The 24,256-nt window shown below is 40.0% G+C and overlaps 2 protein-coding genes across 2 annotated transcripts; one reads left to right on the top strand and one right to left on the bottom strand.

Annotated features, from left to right (window-relative positions):
• Positions 1-390: 390 nt before the first annotated feature.
• Positions 391-9,118, bottom strand: LOC108879146 (MAU2 chromatid cohesion factor homolog). The gene is given in 19 exon segments (XM_018670338.2): positions 391-1,725; positions 1,897-2,024; positions 2,228-2,267; positions 2,269-2,319; positions 3,140-3,251; positions 3,335-3,412; positions 3,541-3,590; positions 4,084-4,167; positions 4,284-4,349; positions 4,960-5,037; positions 5,231-5,334; positions 5,437-5,527; positions 6,457-6,603; positions 6,731-6,886; positions 7,028-7,055; positions 7,796-7,890; positions 8,102-8,197; positions 8,408-8,491; positions 8,817-9,118. Coding segments are annotated over 19 exon segments (1,797 nt in total). The 5' UTR covers positions 9,051-9,118; the 3' UTR covers positions 391-1,650.
• Positions 9,119-10,238: 1,120 nt separating this feature from the next.
• LOC108879149 (mitochondrial coenzyme A transporter SLC25A42) lies at positions 10,239-16,426 on the top strand. The gene is made up of 8 exons (XM_018670345.2): positions 10,239-10,609; positions 11,046-11,193; positions 12,782-12,893; positions 13,112-13,137; positions 13,648-13,814; positions 14,320-14,436; positions 14,734-14,885; positions 15,024-16,426. Exons 2-8 carry the CDS (start codon positions 11,107-11,109, stop codon positions 15,347-15,349), a joined length of 987 nt encoding a protein of 328 aa, XP_018525861.1. The 5' UTR covers positions 10,239-10,609; positions 11,046-11,106; the 3' UTR covers positions 15,350-16,426.
• The last annotated feature ends 7,830 nt before the right edge of the window (positions 16,427-24,256 follow it).

Raw genomic sequence — 24,256 nt, 5'->3', positions numbered from 1 at the left:
TCTTCTCTAAGTGTTAAAGGTAAAAACATTACAAAAGACCCCTGAAAAGAATCAGAGCATATAGAATTTAAGTGTGTCTTATAAATTCATTCTCATCACGTTTACTGTAACTACCACAGTAGTTAGTGATTTAGTACTGTGTGGAATTAATGATGCATCATACAGACAAAGGTGCTCAGTTTCTTTACCATTGTTTGCAGTGTTTACTGTGCTGGAAATGAGTAAGATGAGTGGCTCAGTTTGCTTCCAGTATCTGCAGTTGTATGAAGACAGCGCAGATCAATCAACAAATTGACTGTGCAAATCTCTAATGCACAGCAAAACAGCTGACCAACACAACTGATTAAGCACCAACTGTTACATCTACAAAGTGAAAGGGAAATCAGTAAATTACAAACTTTCAATCATATTTTTATTGGAAAATTATTGAAAACAATGTAAGCATTAAAAATGTAGGCATTGGATAGAATATGGCTAGTACTCAAGCTTAAACTGTGTCCTTACAGAGTGCCTTAAATACCAAGCATTGAGAATTCTACATAGGATAGCTAAAAATACATATCACACTTTACTAAACTGACTTTATAAAAAAGTCACTGTACAATAAAGGTTCAACAAGTGGCGAATTTATACAAACATACTGTAAAGAAACCATTTAGTAGATCTATCAAGACAAATTAAAATATAACAAAATAAAATAAATTCACTTTTTGAATATCAGAAGATTATTGTAAGCTCCAAAAGTCTAAACATGATCTGTAAAAATTAATAAATCAACAGGGATTCATATATTATGGAACTTCAAAAAATACATCAGTTAAATGTGTTTTTATAGCCACCAAATGATATAAAATCCAGAAGTAATTAAACGTTACTCATTAACAGACCCAACAGAGGCATCTTCTGGTCCATAGAGGAACTGCACACAGTTGCTTATGCACTGTCCCAAAACAATGTATACTGCCAACTGATCAACTGATTATTCTGTGAAAATATATTACAAGAGGTCTCTATTTTCTTTCTAATATGGATTTTGTGCAAAAATGATCTACCAAGAATTTATTGTTAGCAACCCAGGTCAGAAACTAATATACAGGGAGTCCACATCAGTAACTTCCATGCATGAAACGAAAAACAGCATCCATACAAAAAGGCAAGATGTAAAATATTTACCAACAGTTACAAAAATATCAACATGAATAAATTAATTTTCTTCTACACTTCTTTACTGCCCACCTATCTAACCCCCCCCCCCCGTTTTTCCAACAAATGGAAAAGAAACCTGTCAAATGAAGAGAAGGATTCTCTGAATCAGGCAAAGAAGCCCTTTTACACGTCACTGCATGTCCTTCACTACTGTAATCAAGAGTCCAACCCTGCCCTTATGCCCCATAAGCCTCCATGCCATCAGAGAGGATGAAATACATTTACAACAACAGCAGTTGTAATTGTTTTATGACAATTAAAAATGTAATAGCAGATGATCAGGAAGCAATCTTGAGAAGCTAATAAAGTGAAGGTTCAAGGTTTGTCACCTGTTAAAAAGCCTCCCAACCCTCAGCCACAGTGGTCTGATAGCAGGTTGTTAGGCATCAGTCTGTTGCTTGTGATAATGTACCAGTTACTGTGATATGCGAGACAGAAGGTTCCTCATAGCAGGCTTGCAAGGCTGGTGGTGGGGCCGTTCTGGGCTTGGATCTGGACAGGAGGAGGGCCATCGGTCCACTGGAAAACAGAGAGAAATACTGTAATCTCAGCACCACACAACGCCAACACAGAACAGACACAACATAATGAAGCCTAAGTATGTAAATCCAATATGGCACCAGAGTGAGAGGAGATAATGGAGGGTAAGGGTATGTTAAGTTGGAAAATACGTTAATCTGCTGGACATACACTGATGAGGTTATGCTCAGGGAGGCTGCAGGCAGCGATGTGGTCCTGCAGCAGCTGCTGGGAGAAGTTCTGATGCATCTGGGCTGCTTCATGGGCATCCATAGTGTTCCCAAGGGCCTTGTTCAAGTCTACAAGCACAACACAGGGTCAAAATCTTTGAGCAGGGCTTGCATCTTGAGAACAGAGATTTTGTGCATCAAATGCGATGGAAAAGTCGAGTATTCTCACAGTAAAGCAAAGCAAAGCCTGTTTTTTCATTCAAATGTTTGCAAGTGACAAAACAAAGAGCTTAAAAAAAGTAGTTCACAAGGTAAGGGAGGTCATTACGTACCTTTCAACAGTGCTGAAGACCAGAGCTGAACAGACATGTCCAGGGATCTTGCTGGCCAGCTGCATGGCAGGTACAACCATGTTGTTGCTTTCCTTTAAGGAAAAGAGAGCAACTTGTTTGAGAACCAGAAAAGTGGAAACATCACAGATGGAGGCAGTTTTTATGAACAGCATTAGCATTAAAAGCGTTTTTAAGTACGGACGCATGTGGAAAATACTGCAGGGTTATCAGGGTTAGATTTTTCTATCCATGTTTCTCTGTCAGTCTTTTTGCTTTGTCATCTTACGTGAACATAAGAATTAAAAGGCCTGTTTCACCTGCAGTGCCCCTCCTCCTCTGTGAAATGATAATCTCAAGGGTGGTGTGCTGCTATGACCCCAACCAGTGGTACCAGTGCTGAGCTGATGAACAACACGCTCTGTTGCCTCAACTGTGACGTGTGAACACTTTTTTAATTTCTGGATGATTCAGCTCCCCTGAGATGGCTTTATTCACCGCTGCTGTGATGTGCTGCCACGCAATTTCCACTCCATTTTTTAAATTTGGCATTTCTGTATTCACCAACAGATGTAGATTAACTGTAGGAGCTTGCGTGCTGGGATATGAGGCCTGTGAACATGCAGATCTGTTCAAGCTCACTGTGTTTGTTACATAAAGTGATCATATGAGCAGTTTTACAAAACAGAATAATTTATTAGTGTACAATGCTTCTATTTTTGGAATTATAAAACAGCTTTAAAAATGAGGCCCGACTTGAACAGACTGGATAGTAGAACATTTTGTCTCACCTCGATACCTGTCAATTAAACAAGATAAGGAATAATGTTCAGCTCTGGTGACCTGGTTGTTATAACACCTGTCCTGAATTCTTAGCCCAAACATCAGACCCATTTGTCATGCATTTAGTCTTACTCTATGGTTGCCCAGTACGTAGAAGATGTGGCCCAGCAGAACCAGAGAGCAGGCAGTCAGTCTGTTCAGGTCCTCAGCGTTAGACATCTTCAGGGTTTCCCTAAGGAAACGTCTGCAACACAAAGAAATATAAATATGTGTCGGGGCAGAGTTGACCTGTGGGTGTGTTTGCATGATTTTTTAGTTTTGTCATACTTGGCCTCATTGTAGCGTCCTTGGAAGAAGGACAGGAGTCCCCTGATGTAGAAGGCTGCAGCTCGGAGGCAATGGGAGCTGAATCAAAAACAAAAACCAGTTGTTGAACTCTTAATAACATGAGCAAGTTTTAACAAAACGCATCGCTTTAATTTATCGTCCTATGCTATATATGCACACATTGTAAGAACTCTCATGCTTCTTACCTTACTGGGAAGTTATGGTCTGGGTTTATTCTCTCCAGGAGGCTGTACAGCTGAAAAGAAAATATGTTAAAACAGTGATTAGTCATTAGTTTAACAGGGTTGTCTCTCCCTTTGTTTTCAAAATAAGAGCGTGCTTTTGTCCAAGGTTACTTCAAACCCTGTGTTTTTTTTTTTTTCTTAGACCCAAGATAAGGATCACTTAAATTTGGTTATCAAAGCACTGTGTAACATGGGACATTTTACAGTTGAAAAATAAACACAAGTGCTCTCTGGTGGACAAACTACGTAATAGCAACACTATTTTTAGAAAACCACCGAAAAAAAATTGTATTTGACATTTCTGTACAGCAACTTCTTGTTACTACTGGCCTGTATATATATATATGCCACTACCAATGTTATCTGCTGATGTATTTGGTCAGGCTCAACAAAAAGTAAACCGCAAACATAATATAGAGTGTAAACTAACCACTTGTTTTAGAAGTGGTTCGCTGCATTACACTGTTGTAATTTAAAGACATGACCCATTATTACTTGACTGACCTCCTGGTGTCGGTTTCCTTCCCTTATGTAGACACTGGCCAAGTTGGTTACAATGTATGTCCACAGTTCCTGGTGTGTGGTGAGCTGGAACACAAACAACAACATTGGACATGTTTAAAATAAGAGCAGAGAGCAGCTATAGCAGAGAGCAGGAGGGTAACCAAGAGGAGAAAAGAAGACATTGATCAGCATGTACTCACCCGCAGGGCTGTAGTGAACTGTGCCTCTGCATTATCCATACAGTTGACTGAGATACAGTACAGACCCTGGGATATGAAAAGAACAGAAGGAAAGATGTCAATTTCTATGCTTCGGTGTTCCTGATAAGTCAACTAAAGTTTCATAATTTTACCACTATTCAAAATTCTTATTTCAATATGTTTTGTTATAGTTAGTTTTCAATTTGGCCTTATAGAGTGTTCTACATTTCTAAGGTGGAAAATTTTCGTTCAGATTATTCCATTTAAGTCTTGTTTTATTCTCTGTTTGTTTAAATTTACATACAACACTGTAATGTAATAAAAGTATTTTCTTACCATTTCTAACATGCTAGTTGTCTATTTTTTTTATTTATATTTGGTAATCTACTGTGAAAGGGTATTTTGCAACAATAAATCTTTAAGTATGAATTTAGGAAGACCAAAATTCCCAAATAATTTATTTTCAATTAAAAAACAAAGTAACACACAAAGGCAACCACTGAGAATATTCCTCAGTTAAATTTGTTTTCAGTCAACATTACAAGTAAACAGCAGTTCTAGTATTTCTGACCATGTCCTCAAACTTTCTTTTTTTTCCTTTTTCTTTTTTTTTTTGGCCAAGCACACACAGTTGTACAAACAAATGCGAAAGAGGGTTTTGGTTTAAAATACTCACTAATAGCGTGTGAAGCTGAGCAGCATGGTTGGTGAATAACCTGGGGGACTGTTGGCACAGCTGACACACCTGTGAGATCTGGACAGGCAGAACAGAGGGCGAGTGTTCACTTTCACGTGCTCGTTCAAGCATCTTTCATCATTCATCTTTTTGTGAGATGCTACGAAACCCAGCTCTCAAGGCAGCTGGACTTTGCTGGGCTGTCGTTTTTTGCACACTGCCACAAATTAAATACTCAATAAAAGACCATGAAAACAAACAAATAATATACCTCTTGTAATGCAGTGGCCTTGTGGCCCGTGACGAGTCGACACATGATGATGTGCTCCAGTAGAATGACTTGAAAGGTAGAGAGGATGGGGCTGCAGTCCAACACTGAAACATGTAGATAAAATGAAAAAAATGTACACGAATAAGCAGTGCAAAATGTGTTTTACTGCTCAAAACATGAGCACAGGGACAAGTGGGGTAACTCACTTTTTAGTTTCTCTAGTTGCATAAGAGCCTTGTCTGTGTACTTCTGAGCTTTTTCCAGATAGCCTGCTTGCATGGAGTGCATGACTGTCACCTGTAAAATGACAACAGAGTCTTTAACACTGTAAACCAATTCCTACTATTGTGCATGTTAGAAGAAAAAAAAATCTCTAATCCCCATGGTGTTAGTAGACAGCATATGCAAGTGAGAGGCAGGGTGTTGTTTAAGGCTGCCACAGTAACCAAACCTCTGCCTCACTGCCACTGAGTCAAACTACCCCTGAGGCAAATTACAAACATCCTAGGGATGCCACAGTAGGGAAAATTCCCACTGGGTAATAAACTCGTGACAACACTAGTGAACGATGAAATTTTACAAGAAAAAAGGCGTCAGCTCAATACGGTGTGTGCATGTAGATTAGAAGTGCTACCTCCAGATGCTGTCATCTTCATTCAGACAAAATGTTACAGATTGCCTCATCAGTGTTATCAGGTTCTCTTTAGGCATTGGGTTTAAATCTGAAATACTGCCAAACAGGCACATTTGCTTTGTCTTGTTGGTCAACTCCTCTCTTCGTCAACTGATAAGAGTCTTTCAGTTTATAACTGTAGCAGCTGATGAAGCATCGATAGCTAGTATTTTAGAAATTAGTGTCTGTATTTGATGGGCACTAATTAAGCAAATGGCTTTTGTATCTATAAAAAGTGGGAGGCTTATGTAATCTGTGTGTGCCTGAACACTGCGTAACACTGACAACTGCTGCAACCCCAACATACCCTTACCATTTATTAAAGCTTGTTTATTGGTTTTTCATAAATAACAACAATAACGTGGGCTGATGTGTGCTGTTGGAGAATCCAGTTGTTTTTTTTAATAATCTACGAAGATTTAGGATATTTGCCACCTAGATTGTGGTATGACCACCATTGACAGTGAGGGAAAAAATTAGACCATGACAGCCTTCCTGGGAGATTATAATAACTTGTGGTTTATGTGTGGTACAAAGAGAGAAGTGGCATTACCAAATAGACGAGGACACACATGTGCTCCTTGGGCAGCCAGTGGAAGAGGTCAGCTGGGTTGCTGGGCAGAATCTCATCATCGTGGAGTGTAGAGATGGTCTGGATGCACTGCTGCAGCTGCTTCAGACATGGCTTCACACTCTTCACCTAAAGGTATACGTGTACACGATACACAAATTCTTCCTTACTTCCTGATAGATTTCTTCCACCCAGACATTCTCCCTATATCTATATGGATGCATGCTTTCTAACTTCTCCAGACTGGACTTCCTACCTGTCCAGCATCCAGGTAGTGTGTGACCTGTAGGACCAGGAAGAAGACCCTGAGGGACTCCTTCTGGATCGGGTTTCCCTGCCAGTTTTCTACAATAGTTCCGCACAGTGTGAGCAGAGGATGCACCTCCCCAAGCTTCCTCTCCATTAGCAGCAACTAAAAGAAGAAGAAGAGGAAGAAAACATCATCTGATGTTGCTCCAGTTGTTTTTCATTTATGTGGTGATACCACTACTGTTACATATGTAGAACACTACTCTGGTGTGACAGCACAGATAAAGGGTAACAAAATACTCACCATTCCTTTACTAAGGAGAAACAATGCCCTAAAAAAAGCAAAAACACAAAGTCAGATTTTTCCTTATTCTCAGTCAACATTTCTGAACATGTTGTGTAGCAAGAAAGCAACCAGTGTGAAGCATCAAGGACAACACCATATTAAAATGTAAAACACACTGAGAGCTGGTGAAATGTTTATCACAAGAACTTTACAAGAGCAACATTTAACTTTGAATGAAATGCAGAAAAATTAGAATGAATTATTTTCTGTGCATTTTCTGAGGATTTTGTGATGTTTTGTAATGTTTGCCTGAACCCACAATGAAGAGACAAGAGTAAGGAAAATGTAGTTTTATCTATAGGTCAAAAATTTAGTAGTAATTAAAAGAGAGCTTAAATTTATCATATGTAATTTGTTAAATTTATATGATGTTTAATGTAGTCTGTGACATGGGTACTTCTGTGAAGGGCTACTGGGATTGACAAGTCAGCAATAAAGAGAATTGCTGTCAAATAGATTCATAGTCCACTTCCCACTATCTGGTTTGGGATAGCCTATAAAATGGCAAACCCTCTAACATGAACATACAAACAGAAGCAAAGCAGATAAGTGAGGATGTAATGGACACACTGGGACTCATAAATTATTCATACCTCTACATAGTAATAGAAATATTTTTGTGTGCTCCAGTTTAATAGTGATGTTTTATTAAATTGAAGGTGTCTATGCTATCAACTAGAAGCTTTAAAAATGCAACAGTATTGAATAGGACTGAATGACATTTACCTGGTATATTCTGAGCCCACCACACGGGCATACTCTGCTCCGACCCCTAGGAGGTCACAGGCTGACACCAAGTCTTTCTCCAGTGTATGAAGTTGCTGAAAGAGACAAAAGGGACATTCCTATCATCACTTGGGACTTCTTTGTTATTTGGGCATAATGTCAAGACTCTTGCAAAATGTAACAAACACATACAAAGTGTGAGCGTGAGCAAATTGCGCTCAGACTTGTTACCCTGCATATGACTATGAGTTGAGTGGATGAAATAATGTTGCCCTCATAAGGAGACACATTCATACTCATACATACCGCCAACTGGAACAACAATCTGCAGTGCCAGTATGGTGTTTGTTGTGAAATTTGGATGGCCTTGCGCAGTAGGGGTTTTGCAGAGTCCACCAAATTCTGAAAATTGTTTACAAGGATCAATAGTTAATAGTCAATATTAAATGCCAACGTTCAGCCTGCCCTGCATGCAACACCATTAAATTAACAACTTCTAGTAACATTTCAATCTCACTTCAAGATAAGAAGTGATGAATTAATGTAGATAGGCTAACATTACTTCTTCCTCGTGAAAATAATTAATGTTAACATTAATTAAGAAGGGCTTACCTGTTGGCAGAAGAGTTCTGACAAAATGCTGGCAGCTTCAAATTTGACATCTTCAAACTGCGGGACTTGTTGCGATATAAACCACTGCAACAAAAAGAAACAAAACGTTAGCCGCGTCACATTAGCGGTGTTTGCGATCTTGATGAATCACTAATAATCCCATACAGCGGCTTGTTTGACTGACTCAACAGAAAGAACGGAGCTGCCGACTCGGGACGAATATTTAACAAAACAGCTGACCAAATGAAACGCGAACATATATTATCTTTCATTTTCTCTACAAATGTAACCTTCCTGATTGAACAGCTATTTAAAGACTTCCGCCGTTCGCTGTTTTCGCTGCCTGCGGCCTACAACCGTCCCCTTCTCCGCCGCATCCCCGCTCTTTCCCAAATCAAACGTCCCTCACCGCTTTCTCCAGGTGGCTTCGGGCCAGCTCGCTGTTCTTGGTGTGGTGGTAGAGAACCGAGCCCAACTGAAGATGTGTCCGGGCCTCGATCCTCTGCGGAGGCTTAAACTGGAACACGGCCTGTAGACAGTGCACACAGAGCCGGATTTTGGGCGGACTGGAGGTTCGGAAATGCTCCGCAAAGCCGAGTAGGGCGAGGTACCAGCGCTCCGGGGCCTCTACGTTTGACGCCATTTTCCCCGACAACAACAAGTTTTTCAGCGCTATAGCCAGACTCCCGGGTTGCCAGGTTCGGTCAGATACAACCCCCAGTCTAAGCGTCCAGAGACCTAAATCCATAAATTTTGCTTGCTTTTCTTCTTTATAGTTAATATTTAATTAGTGTATGACTAAAAGTTGTTACGTGGTTATAATAAACGTGTTTGTACCAGTTTAGTTTATTTAAGTTATGCATTCATTTGACAAGGACGATGTATATTAATTAGCCTACATTTCTGAAAATATGCCACATCCAGCCAAGAAGCTAATTTTCATCTGTTTGTCCCCAAATACACGCAAAAGATAAACCATTCCAGTTAGATTATTTACATAAAAAGTACATTTACAAGGAGACAAATTATGAGTGAATACATTTCCCCAAAAGCAATTTTAGTGTGAGACACTGGTGCTCAGAATAATTTATATTTTGTTATTTTTGTTGTTTTATTTATGTTTCATGCAATACATATAGCTAAGAGAACCATATGGAGTGGCTTACCGTAGGTCATCTGTAACATCAACATTAAAACATTCATGTACAATCAGTAATTTAACACCCTGAGACCGATCATTATTAAAATGAATGGTTTTACTTTATCTAAGTCTAGAACAATTAGGCACTAACTGACCTTCAGTTAACAGAAATCAATCAACTTTTTCAAGCCAATTTTGATAATCACCTAATTATCTTTGTCATCTATCAAGTAAAAATTAAAACCACCTCTAGTTTTCGCCTCTCAAATATGGTGATTTGCTGTGTTTCTCTATTTCATATTGTTCTAGATCAATGAGTAACTTTGGGTTTTAGACTATTGATCAGGCAAACCAAGTCATTTAAATTTAATTCTGATTATGCACAGAACAGATTATGCAATAATGAAAATACTGTAACTGTTAGTTGCAGTCCTGAACCTACCTACTTAGCTGGACAACAAAAATAAAAGGATTTCACATGGATGAGCACTCAGAAAAAAGTAGACTTTAACATGTACAATTTGTTTTGTACAAACCAAACCTCAGCTGCTCAGAAAGTTGAAAAGTTCTGTTTGTAATATAATGGCAAGTCTGTTTAGACTAAATATTATCCATGTTGAATGTGATGAACAAACATGGCAACCCAATGTTGTAGATAAACTCGCGATATTTTTTCCGAATAACGGGATTAGCTCTTGGGTATTGTAGTCCAAAATACAGAATACGCTGTCCCACTTTCTTTAAGACCTTGAAAAGCCTCAATAATCTTGTGCGCGAAGCCAGGTAGCGTCTTCAAGCTGAATCTCCCACGGAGGCGTCGTCTATAAATACACAAACACACTCAGCCGCAGCTTGATACCTGTCTTTCACAATCATCTCCAGAAGCGTCTACGACGTGAAAAGACGTGCCGACACACCGCGGCGTGCGCCGTTATAAGAGCGACTGACCAGCCTCCAGCGAGCAAACAAGAAATGTGTGCAAGTATCTACAGGGCTGACTGGTGACTGATACAACACGTCGAAGATTTGTAAACACGGGGCCTTTTAAAACACAAACGAAGGTAACACAATGCTGCAGTTGGTCGGTGCACCACTAGATTTAACTGCAATAACGACGCACGGACCCGTTTATTCATTCTTTGTACAACTATGATTAGCAGTTTTATTCATTTGAGGTGTGGTCTCTAAGTTATAATGTGCCCCATTTAAGAAATTGTCAGTGTGTGTGTCAGTGTGTCAGTGTAGTGGTTGATTGCTATTAACAGTGCATTTACTTCTATGCCGGAAAATAATAACGATGCATTGATCTTTTGTAATACAATCCCTTGTTTACAAGCTCGGGTCCGTTTATGTAGGGTATGGGCGTACGTGCAATCACGCACTGTCCTTATGATAAACACACTGAGGCAGTGCGACACGGTGGGCTGTTGTTTTTGTTCTGCAAAAATCTCTTTTTAACCGCTCCTCGCACATTTCTTCATTTATTGTCATCTACAGCGCGTTTTCCTGAATGAGTCGCTGAGTGTCTGACAGCCTCGGTAATCTGTGAAGGGCACACATGGCCCACCGTGTGCACGACCATCAGAGCCGCCTGCCCGTGGCCCAGGCCACCGTGCTGGCCCTGCCACCCTCCAATCAAGCAAAAGTGAGTACAGGCTCTTCTATGACTCAGACGGGTCATTGTTTTATTGTTTACCAACATGTTTTGACACGTTAGAGCAGTTTAGGGCATGGATTGCATTTCAGGTTGTTGCAGGACTGGATTTTAACTTGATCTTCTTTACTAAAGCTCAAGTTGGAGATTGAAAATCTTGTCATGGGCCTGAGAGCAGTTAAAACAGTGCCAGTCAGTCTTCAATGTGATACCTTTAGACTGTATAAATTAAAGCAGTGCATTTGTAATGAATGTAGATTCTTTTCTCTTAGTAGACCACACAGTCACATGGACCATTTCACTAGGCTCTGCACTTTAATCCATCCTGGCAAAACAGCTGCTGTCAGTCATTCACTGTGTGCAATTCCATTTTCAAAATGTGCAATATCTGTATTTAGTTCAGTCTGTCTATAGTCGTATAGTCGTGTGTATATTTGTTCATACTTTTCTTACATTGTCCTGTTTATACTGCTCTTATGTTCATATTTTTTATAATATTATCTTGCTTATATCTAGTGTTTTTATTTGTATTTATGATTTTATCTTTTCAATCTCTGCTGCTGCTGCAACAATGTAAATTTCTCCACTGTAGGACTAATGAAGGATTATCTTATCTTATCTTATTTTTAATAGTCGCCATTTTAGAACTTGTTCTATAATGCCCCTGTGGTGTTGTTTCTTTATAATCAGTCATAAAACAGGCCATACCTTGTGGCTCTGCTCAATGTCATGGGCCTGTTTTTGTGACATGCTGTAGCGTCTTCCTGGTGCTGCACATACTTTAGAAGGGCATGCCCAGTACACTGCTGTAAATAGCAGCGAGGAGCCTGCTAATCTAAAGCTGGCCTTACATTAGAAGGTTGCATTGAATAATAAGTAGCGTGTAAATTTGTGATTACATGTTTTAATATATTAAAGAAGCATGTTTTCAAACATTCATTTTCCTAAAATTAAAGCTAAGCTCATTTTAAGATAAGAGCAGTGCCAAATAATACAAACTTTTACAATAAAGTTGACCTCTGACAGTGTATGTAGCCAGGTAAATTGACTGGTTGTATAGTAAGCAGTAATAGTAAAATAATTTATAGTTATAAATGGAAATGAATTAAGTCTAAAACCATGTCTTCCCTCCTCGTGTTTAAGTTGTGAAACATGTTTGTTATTCGTGCCAAAGCTCTGCTTATCAGTCAGTGGGATTGTTTATTGGGTTCAGCTGCTCCTCACAGGTGAATGAATGCTCATGTGTGCGTACACACACACACACACACACACACACACACACACACACACACACACACACAAATGGCTGTGCTTCAGTGAAGCGCAGGTTGGTGTTATCTCTTGTGATTCTGACACAAACAGTTGCTCTCTAGTGTTAATTCACGTGCAGATTTCACTGTTCTGTTGTTGTTGCTGTTAACTTTGCTGAGTGACAGACATGAGTGTTCATGCTGATAAGCATGTGATGTTTATGTTACTTGCTTGTGAAGATCATATATGCACATATAAAGAGACAAGTGATCAGACTTACTTTCTTTGTCCTCACTTGTCCATGCTACATGTTTGTGTGTACAAACAGGACTTGAGGCCCAGATGGACTGCTCTGGACTCCCTGCTGTGTGGTGCGTTTGCTGGAGCTGTGGCCAAAACGGTCATTGCACCTCTGGATCGGACCAAGATCATTTTCCAAGGCAAGAACAACTCTCCTTAAAACTACCTTTTAAATATAAACAGGCTTTATATGTAAGTGATTTAAATTCTGTTACGTGTTTTCCCCTCCACAGAAAAAGTAACAATTGTTTTTCTGCTCTTAACTAATTACTAATCCTCTTAGTAGATGTTTAGCCTACATGAGAGAGAGTGTTGTTGAACTCTAAGGTTCACTGTGTCTCTTGTTGTTGTTTCACAGTGTCCTCAAAACGATTCTCAGCTAAGGTGAGTTCAGTTATTTATCCTATCATAAAATCAGTCATTGAGTAATTCTGGATTTACACAACTACATAGGACAAAGGTAGAGTACTTTAGTACTGACAGATTTAAAAAATAATTGGTTACTATTTTGATAACTAATAAATTGTTTGTCATGTAGAAAGGTCAAACAGCTGATGGTCCCAGCCTCTCACATATTCGTGTTTATTTGCTTTTCTTTACTTAAAATCAATATTTGTCTGCACATTAACTTTTGTCATAATTTTTCACACTTAGTACCAAACTAGTAAACAAAAAAAAATCTTTAGTTTCAAGCCCAGGATGTATGCAGTTGATCTTTTGTTATTACTTAACTGTATTTGCACACTCACATACAAACTTAATATGCAGTCATATGCCTAATTATTCTGCTAGAATATCTTGACCATATTATGATTTTTAGGATATTTTATATAGAGAAAGTGAGGGGCATCTACCTCTGTTCCTAACCCAACACACTATATACACTTTCCTCAGGAGGCCTTCAGGCTCATTTACTGTACGTACATGAAGGATGGCCTGCTCAGTCTGTGGAGGGGAAACTCTGCCACCATGGTGAGGGTCATGCCCTATGCTGCCATCCAGTTCTGCTCCCACGAACAGTACAAAAAACTACTGGGGAACTACTACGGCTACCAGGGAAAGTGAGTAAATACTCATGTCTTTCAATAGTGAGGATTTAATCAACATTTATTTTCATTCATAAAAACAACGTGGTTAGGCTTTTAGTTATACTAGCAGCGTGGTTGTATGGATGTCAGTGTAGGGCAACATTTTTGGTCCAGACTGAAATGATAAAAAAATTAATAGATGCATTGCCATTACATATGGTACAGACATTCGTTATCCCTGGAGAATGAATTGAAATAACATTAATCCTCTGAGTTTTCATTGAGCACCATCATCATCGGGTCAATGCTTTGATTTATGACCAAATACCTGCAGAACTAATGACATTCCCATTATCCTTAACAGACTGTGTGTTTTGTGCTAAAACAAATGCTAACATGCTAAACTAAGGTGGTGAACATGGTAAATGTTATATTTGCTATTATTGTCATCAACAGATTGAAGTTTTAGCCAGCTAAAAGATGAATTTTTAAAAAAAATTCTGTAACTTACCACAGTTAATTGTGTTGTTTGTTTCAGAGCTCTGCCTCCTTTCCCACGTTTCCTGGCTGGCTCTCTGGCCGGCACAACTGCTGCTATGCTTACCTACCCTTTGGACATGGTGCGAGCCAGGATGGCAGTCACCGCCAGAGAAATGTAAGCTCCTGTCCTGCCATGGTATTTTTCAGTTACAGGAAACCAGTCAGTCAGAAATTAGCTTTAGCTTAAGCTAGCTATGACTGTATTCCAGTTAACGTTAACTACATTGTGGTTTGCTTTTTATGTTCATTCTGTAGTTCCTGCAAATTTGACATGATGTATTTAATTTTGATATGGTTAAACAGATGTCAAAAAGTCAGACTTAGCATTATGGCAGTGAACACAATGGTAGATGGTCTTTAACAGCTGATAAGTAACTTCTCTGTCTTTGTGCGATGCCTCTTTTTCCAACAGGTACTGCAACATCATGCACGTTTTTGTGCGGATCTCCCAAGAGGAAGGCGTGAGGACCCTTTACAGAGGTTTCACCCCCACAATCCTGGGTGTCATCCCATACGCAGGAATCACATTCTTCACATATGAGACCCTCAAGAAGCTACACACAGGTACAGAGCGACAGTACTTTTTCTTTTCTTTTAATGCCTGCATTCAGTTCAGTGAAGTGAAATATCAGATGTCTGCTGAAAATGTTGATGATGATGTTGAACTCTTTCTCTCTTTGTGTTCTTTTTCTTTCACTGAAGAAAAAACCAAGCGATCCCAGCCTTACCCTTACGAGCGCTTGGCCTTTGGCGCCTGCGCAGGCCTGATTGGACAATCTGCCTCGTACCCTCTGGACGTGGTACGTAGGCGCATGCAGACAGCCGGCGTCACAGGCTCATCCTATGGCACAATTCTGGGGACCATGCGTGAGATTGTAACACAGGAGGGAGTGATACGAGGACTATACAAAGGCCTGAGCATGAACTGGCTGAAAGGGCCCATCGCTGTGGGGATTAGCTTCACCACATTCGACATCACGCACAGCCTTCTGCTCAAATTGCATCAGATGGGCTACTTCACCCACTGAGTCAGTGAGCAGCAACAGAGGGGGAAGAGAAAAGCACAGATGAGACTGGCATGAGGAAGGTGGTCAAGTCTGTTGTATGGCAATAATAAGTCTCTGCACTCAGTGCAGGGCCATCCTGCTGCACACTCCTGTTCCCTTCAGACAGGATGTCAGAGGAGTGGATGAGTGTGGGCGAGAGATGTGTTGTGCACACAGAAACACAGCACCTCAAACTTTTGGGAAACGCAGCTGAGTGAGGAGACAAAAAAAAGTGTCTTTAAATTGTCGTTCACACAATCGCAACATTTTGAAATTATGGTACCACCACGGTGGCTGAAGTGATTAACGGTAGAACAGTGAATAACAACTGTTTTGTTTTTGCTACATGTACACGGAGGACTTATTTGTGTTGTGTTAATACGTTAAGGCTCGCACTTTATTACATCTACAATGTTCTTTCAACTTAATCCTGAATCAACAGAGAGAACTCTGTTTTTAATCACTTGTATTTCTTTGGATTTGGATTTTATTTTTATCATTGTTTTTTTTTTCTCTTTGATTGTTTTAAATAGCCCAGTCATGCAGGGTGTATGAGCTGTAACAAAAGGGTGATTATGCAATATGTTTTGTTTTTAAGTTTAAATTTTATGATGGTGCCGATGTTGATTCAACTGAAATTGATGGAACAGAATTGTAGGAGGGTGATGATGTCAGCAGGACTGCACAGTTTCACTGTCCATCCAGCACTGAGGGTGTGTGGTACAATATCATAATGTCCAATAAGTGAAACTTAATCAAATATAAGAAATTAATCTATGTATATTACAGATTTTGAATTATATACATATCTATAAAGATTTCATTTTTATACTGTGCTCACATTGTTGTGCAGATTTAATTATTGCTTTTACTTGATTGTAAAGTACTGTTTAACTAAAACATCTAAACATGCCAAAGCACTTAACTCTGTCATAAGTGTCATGTTACACAATGAAAAATCATATTTTCTCTGCTAATGTACATTTAAGTATTTCCAGAGATGTAAGTCTACAGTTGTTTCAAGCATAACTGACCATGCAATAAAGAGTCCATCCACAATACAGAGCAATGAGTTCTTTTGTCCACACGAGGGCGCCATGTGATAAGCAAAACCAGTTGCATACATCAGAAACATGAAATAGCAGGTGTAAATTTGAAGTTGAAATTTGAAGGTTGTATAGTTACAACAGGTTTTTATGAGGCACACAATCTTAAGCCTTCAAATGTGCAACCACAAAATATTTAGCTGAAGAATAATTGTGTTAATTGGAAAACTATATCATTTTGCGCTTTCTCTGCTGAAAGAACGAAAAAGCTCAACTTAAAATACAATAAATAAAAGTAAAAAAAATAAATAATGATATCCAATATGTCATATCTGTACAGGTAAACATGCACTGACTGTCATTGTCACTAATAATTTTTGACCTACATGTGTGCCACGCCACCTGCCCCCTTCTTCTGCAATAGATGGCAGCATTGAGCAGCTGTTCTTCTTCTCGCTGCCTCCTGGACCATTATGGATGTTAGTTAGGCTCTGATCACCTCGTGGCCTGAACTTGACCTGCCCTCTGCTCACTGACACGCTGTTACTCTTACTCTAGTCTTACTCTTACATACTGTCATTAAAGCATCCTGTGTAAAATTTGTATTACATTATTAATGGTGCAAATATTGTGTTGTTGTTTTTTAATGTGTCAATGATTCTGAAAATTTTGTGAAAAACAAAACCATTAAATTCATTTTAAAAAAACAAAGACTAATTACTCACTAAAATGGTAGAAATAATTTATGTATTGGATTTTGATTTAATTTTTTGATACACAGATGTTGTGATGAGAAAATTAAGGAAGTATAGAGTGGAAATAGTTGAAAGAAAATTATAATAATTATAACATTGTTATGAAAATTGAGATCATACCTCTCCTTTAAAGAATGTTTTTATTTAGTGTTATTTATTTAAACTCTATTATTTAAAAAAAAAAACAAAAAAAAAAACATCCCTAGTGAGACACTCAACCAAAATATCCAGAAATTAGAGACCATTATATTGCAGATAAACATGACAAGATAAACCAAGAATGATTTTCAGTGGCTCATTTATTAAATATTTTCCATCACACACCACACACATTCAGGACATTCAGGAATTTCCATTAAACAGATGAAACATGACAGACCCACACACATCAGTCAAAATCCTAAAATCTGAATTTGTTTATTATAATTAAACATTTCTTCATACTACACTACTGTACTATTCTAAAAGTTTTAAATATTTTTTTCATTTATTAGAGGCTGATTACTCTTTCACATTTACTGAAATAAATAAGGTATTGGAGTAATGGTATGCTGCATTCAAAGGCAGTGATATTTTCTGTGCTCGGCCTGTTTTGCTGCACTGCACACGAGCTGTGACTAAATCTGAATCGTAGGTGAGTGTGTGCCCGCTCTGTCGCATTGATGATAGCATCACCCACCACCTGACACAGCTTCTTTTTCCTATGCGTTGCCTTCCTGAACTTCACGTCTAAGCGGCTGGACGGAGGGATCCTGCCCTCCTTCCATCTGTCCATCCCTCCATCTCTCATCCTCCCTGCCCGTATGACCTTGAGTGTGAATTATGGGATATCCTGCCACCCTACAGTGTGCAGCCACCCAGCCTGGTACTGCAACAATCGAAACAATACCACTGGGTGGATAACATGGTCGGAGGGCGGGTGCCTGAGAGAAGCAGGAGGAGGAGGAGATGGTGGTGGAGGAGGAGGAGGGGTGGAAAGATGCTTCTTGAAGGCGCCGTTGCCATAGGTAACCTGGATCTGTGCCAGGAGAGGAGAGTGAACCATTTGCATGTATTCAAATCTCGCATGAATAATTCACTTTGAAGCCCTGGCTGGAGCACTGGCAGACAATAGCTGTTCACACACACACACACACACACACACACACACACACAAGCACAGATGCACAGTATATGGGCGAAAATGCACACAAATACAGGCTTCCCATGCACATAAACCCAGCCTGATCCTGTGTGAGAAAGGTGAGGAGGTTAAACTGGGAGGCACAGAGGAATAAAACCTATTTCAGTCCTAAATCAGATTCGGATGCGTCGAGACAGTGGCTGTGGCTGTAATATCATTTTGCATGTATTTCAGGAGCGCTTGAAAACGTTCTGTTCTGCCTGGATGAAGCCCTCTCCACCCTAAAACACAACAGATGGTGCATAACCGGGCATATGGGCTGTTTAACTTCGAGCTTATACTGTAGATGTCACAACGCAGGAGGTTTAGGAGGGAATGTACGGTAAACATACACAATATACACACACGTTCACACCCCTTGCGGTGCCATGAAGAGAACCACACTGCCTGGGATCCGGTTCAAAGGCCTTGCTCAACGTAAGCTTCTCCCAGCACCTGGCCCTCTCACGGCGGTGTTCATAAATTCAGCAGCATTAAAACGCCTTGAGAGACATTTTATCTAACATAAACGGGCCCCGTAAAGGCTTCCCTGTAAACTTCCCTTAAAAAAGCCAAGAAATGAGTGAGAAAATATCAAATCACGTCGCCGTGGCTATAAAACACAGTCGAGAACGGCTATAATCCCTCCACGCATGCATATTGATATTTACAAGTGCTATAGGTACGTCATCCTCTCCCGCTGCCACCCTCCGAGCTCCCTCCCTCCCTCTCCCACCACCCCATAGCCGAGTCTTGTTAATTTTATAAGATCCAGCATATTGCCACTTATCGGCTGGCAGCGTTTGTAAAAGCTCTGGGGTCAGTGCATTACTGAGCTGCTGGGCTCCGCTCTTCCATTAGAGGGAGTGTTCAGGCTGCGTTGGCCTTCACTCAATCAAACGCAGGCTCCAAACGGCTGCTCCAAGTGCAGATGAGGGGGCACAAACACACACATTTTCACATACACACACGCAAATGGAGACTCCTTGAATGCCTGGTTGTGAAACTATAGTACGCATAAATCTGAGCACATAAATCTGGGCATACACACACACACACACACACACACTCAGTATATGCTTGTTACCTTGAGGGTGGAAGAGGGGGGCTAATACATTAATTTGCATGGAGTGTTTGCATTTAAGGAGAGTAACTGTATAGGTGTGTGTGCTTGTGCTGCAGCTGACATTTTCCCCACTTGGCATTTGAACAGATTTAACACTAAATGAGTTGTAGCCCCCCCCAACACCCACGATCTATGGATGAGGTGAAACAGATGAGAGGTGAGCCTGGATGGAGACCACAGCAGCAAACAGAAATAAGGATCAGGGAGTGTTTAATAGAGATGTCAAAAAAAAAAAAAATAAATAAAAATAAATTTGTGTTTGTTGGCACATGCAGAACAAAATTGTTTTTCACTATCAGTTCAGGAAATTAGTTCTTTTTTGTTTTGTTTTTTTGGTCATTGCCTGTGAAGGTAGTGTCAAGGTCATGGGAAGTTGAAGATGAGCGTTGATGTGAAGTTGTGTGCATTCCTTCCTCAACTAGTATTATGATAATATAGTGAGAGTGAACCTGCACCCATTTTCCTTCTTTTTCCTGTCTTTATCTGAAATGCTGCAGAAATTCAGTGTTTCATTTCAAAATGCTCTAAATATCAGGACGAGTTGTTAATCTGTGTTGCTTCATATTCATATCTTACAGATAAAAGCTATAAGATAATACTGTCATTCATTCAGTCATATTTTGCGAAGGGGTGTCGTGTTTTTTTGAAGATTTTTTTCCCCCAGTTGTTACTCCATGTAACATTTCTGCACACACAGCATGCATGAAGAAAGAAGGGGCGCCCTACCCCTGACTTCAGTTAGTGTGCACCCATTTATAAACATGTATGTATTTCTTCTACAAGAGTAAAAAGCCTGGGGGGTGGGTGGGTGGGTTGTACGAAGGGAGAGGGCTCTGACAGACTTTGCATGAGAATGGCTGGGGTCCTGTGAACCTTCTGCTCCCTGTGTCCACATTCAATGGCATCGCTGCAGTTAGCATGACAAACTAGGCTCCAAGTTCTCGGACATTTCAATGCAACTTGCCCCCCACCCCACCACCCTCCGTACCCATTGACCCCACCCCGTCCACGTCCTGACTCCACCATAACCCTCTTTTTTGGCAAAACCCCCTTTACCCTCAACTTGGTTCTGTGTGACGTAGGCAGATAGATTTTATGAGGCGTCTCGGGGGGTGGGGGGCTACCAAGTTCAGGGTGGGGGTCCAGTCCAGGGGTAGCAGGGAGACAGCTCCTGCATGCACAAACACACACACACACACACACACACACATAAATACATAAATACACAGAGCTACTGAGTGTGAGAGAAAGTTCCAAATCCCAACGACGACAGGTTTAAGTTCAGTTATTTTTTACATTTTTCAAATCCAAAACGAGCTCAGACATGGACACAAATTTCCGCATGAATTTTACTGATGCAGGTTTCAACCTCAAAATCAGAACTTTTTTTTAAATTATTACTATTTCCTTGAATTTTTGCTTTCCTGCACTCTAACACCACATCAACGTGATTCCAGCCTTTCATTACTCGTGAGTGTGAGAACAGTCATTGGAGTCTGAAATTAGAAGGCTTACATAAGAATTTAATTTTGTGTGTGTGTGTGCATGCTGGGAAGGCACATTGGTGGGCTGCAGCTGAACTCCACGAACTCGTTGGATCCTGCCGCTTTAATATGAAGCTTAGAAAAATAGATGAAGCCGTTTCACATATACTGTACTGAAAACACCATCTGCAACATAAAATCATCTGCTTTCTGCTTTATTATTTTACTTTACTTTTTTCATGCATGCTCATTCAAAGGCAGGCACATACTGCTGGCTCCAGTCACCTTGCACATTACAGTTGCTTATAACATTTGTTGATCCGGCATATGAGCTTATTGAGGTTAATGGGTTCATAGTGAGGCAACACCACAATGATGAGAATGTAAAATAAATGGATACAATACACATCGGCCTGCATTATGTGAACTGATGCTTTATATTCTTGCAGTGTAAATCGTCTCAATAACCAACTCAACCAGGGCCTCAAATATGCACTCCACACTGACGTACTCTGTCTGTCTAATGATGGACAATTAAGCTACTGTTTAATGAGACCGACTTGGAAAATTAAACTGCACTGTATTTTGGAGTACATTACAGTGTCTAGCCGAAAAGCCTCAGACTCTCATTTTTAATGTTAATATCTGATGAGGTGCAATAACATTCAACAACTGTGGAATTAAAAATATAATAGCATAATCTCCAGGACTTAAAAAAATAAATAAGATGGAACACCATAAAAAAATATAGGAGTTGTTATCACAACTAATCTCAGTGCAATTTAAGCACAATCGTTTTTACTCATTTGAACCAATATCATCACTCTATGTTATAATGGTACAATAATTTATTGCGCTTGGCTGATTTGTCTCTTCTCTTCTTGTATAATTAATTAAATCTCTCTTGCTCAGTGCATAATCCTGTGTTTATGTAACTTGTCTCATGAGGAAATTTAACCAATCAGAGGATGTGTGTGTGTAAAAAAAAAAAAAAAAAAAAAAAAAAAAAAAAAAAAAAAAAAAAAAAGAACAACAACAAACAGGCCAACATTTATTACAGCAAAAGTAGGAGGAAATGTTAAATTCATCACATCACAGAAATAACATAAAATATTTTAACTTGTTTATGAGAAATAAACTATTGAATGACTGCCTGTTGTTGTATTCCAGCCTGTTTATTTAACACATAATGATAAAACAAATCAAAATAGAGAAAGAATAAATGACACAGTGTTATTGTGACACCACACTTCCTTAAGTTTACATGCAGTTAAAAAAACTCGCCCTCCTCCCTATAAATTCTCTTGTTTTTTTACTGCTAATGAGCTTTGTTCAGCTCTGTCCTGCTGTTAAAGGCCTCTGTGTTGCTAACGGACAGGATGTTAGAGACTCTCCATTGACAAACAAACAGTGGAGCAATTAGAAGACAATTAGCTGACCCCTGAGGGTTTGTTTAGGTCAATGTGGGGCTGTTTTTACAACTCAAGGAACTGTCACAAATCAGTGTAGTGGACAGATTTAACAAACCGTGAGAGGATGGGTTCAGGATTATTTATCCACATGTTTGGGGGCTAAAAGCTTGAGGAGTTTAATTCACAAAAATCATGATTTTACTGTATTTCTTGGTTTATAAGAGGCATCATCAGTATGTGTAGAACAGCAAAAACATAGGAAAAAATGGACTGGTCTACTGTTCATTTTGGAGTGATAAAAAGGATATAAAACATTACATACTGTGAGGGAAAAAAGGTAAACAAGTAATTCTATCCTTCAACACATTTTTTTGAGCGAGCAGGCCTCGCTGTCAGAGTTGTACACTGTATACAGACTGTATGTGACATGATCCGTAACTCCATCTATAGGTGTTATGGTATCATTCCCACCATTAAAGAGGTTTTCCACCTTCCCAATGACCTCCGCCTCGCCTCACAGGACACAGAAAACGACCTGATGGCAATGTCTTTCACTGTACAGAGGGCATGCTGAAATGTGTGTGTGCGTGTGAGTGTGTGTCCCCGTGCATGTGGGGTCTGGTCGCACTGCGTACAGACTCCGGGTGTCTTTAGAAAGCGTCCAGCCTGTAGGGCTTGGCCTTCTCCCTGGTGAGAGTGGGGGAATCTAGCATGGCCAGTAAGCATGTATATCAGGCCATCTCACGGCTGGCTGGACGCTCCCTGGGTGGGCCACCATGGTCAATACTGCACTGGTGACTGGACACACAGAATGGGATAATCTCCTACTTTCTTTCAGGGCCATGGTGCACACACGCAAACACACACACACACACACACACATATACACAGATCTCCTTTTATGCTGGCCTGGCCATAGAGGCTTGCCTGGCCCTAATTTCAGGTCAGGACCAGTCAGAGAGGGGGTGGGTGGGGTGGGAGTGTGGACGGAGAGGCCGAGGACTGGGGAGCCCAGAACGAGTGAGGGGACAGTGTTGTTGGGGGAGAGAGTGGGGGAGCCAGAGGGGAGCAGGGAGCCCATTTCAGCCAGAGCAGTGGAGCACACTGGGGGCACTGGGGCATCGCCTCTACTGGCTGTTGGGGGAAAACAAAAGGAGGTGTGATCCCCACAAAACATAGGACCAATGTGTGTGTGTGTGTGTGTGGATATGAATGTGTATCATTGTTCAGAGTTTCCTTCAGCTCCAGCAACTCGCTTCAACACCCCTGCTGCTCACACACAAAGGCACCTAATTGACACCACAGATTTAGGCCACTAGGTTTAACTGTTCCCCTTCCAACCCTTCAGCCACTGCTGGAATAATCAGAGTAATCAAAGTGAACAGGCTCCTGTAGCTTCTCATACCACATCTCAGATGATACTTGTTGAAGCATCAATGCTATATATTTGTTAATATCAACAAATCCCATGAAAACACCAAAACCAACACTGTGTTAGTCTGTCTCTTAATGCTTTATGACTTTCCTTCTGAAGACTTATTTTTAAAAACAGGTCAAGCTACAGCTTTATAAAAGGCTAAATGATTTCCTAAAACACCTGGGCACTGCAGTTTGTAAGCCAACAGCAATGAAACAGGGCTTGGGACAGTGTGTGGGATTGACTTAGAATAAACTACAGTGCCCATGTTCATTGTAATGAAGGAACATGTCACCAAGTGCAATGATGTGGCTCACCCATGTGTTTTTGACAACAATGGAGCTCTATGGCTCAGAGGAATAAAATACATCAAGCTTTAGGCACACAGTTGATACTTATTGTTAAGATCAAATTCATTGAAAGATTCTGAAAAATGCAATAAAACAAACATTGGTGACATTTATAGAAACATGAATTAAACAGGAGA

This window comes from Lates calcarifer, linkage group LG17 (assembly GCF_001640805.2).
Source record: "Lates calcarifer isolate ASB-BC8 linkage group LG17, TLL_Latcal_v3, whole genome shotgun sequence".
Classification (NCBI taxonomy): Eukaryota; Metazoa; Chordata; class Actinopteri; family Centropomidae; genus Lates; species Lates calcarifer.
The sequence above is the reverse complement of the archived record's forward strand: the minus strand, read 5'-3'. Positions and strand labels throughout refer to the sequence as shown.

What these genes read in the sequence shown, in the direction of transcription:
- LOC108879149 (XM_018670345.2), top strand. Translation starts at nt 11,107, where the DNA reads ATGGCCCACCGTGTGCACGACCATCAGAGCCGCCTGCCCGTGGCCCAG. An exon ending in TACTACGGCTACCAGGGAAA is followed by an intron (nt 13,815 to 14,319) that starts GTGAGTAAATAC and finishes TGTTTGTTTCAG; the next exon opens with AGCTCTGCCTCCTTTCCCAC. An exon ending in CCTCAAGAAGCTACACACAG is followed by an intron (nt 14,886 to 15,023) that starts GTACAGAGCGAC and finishes CTTTCACTGAAG; the next exon opens with AAAAAACCAAGCGATCCCAG.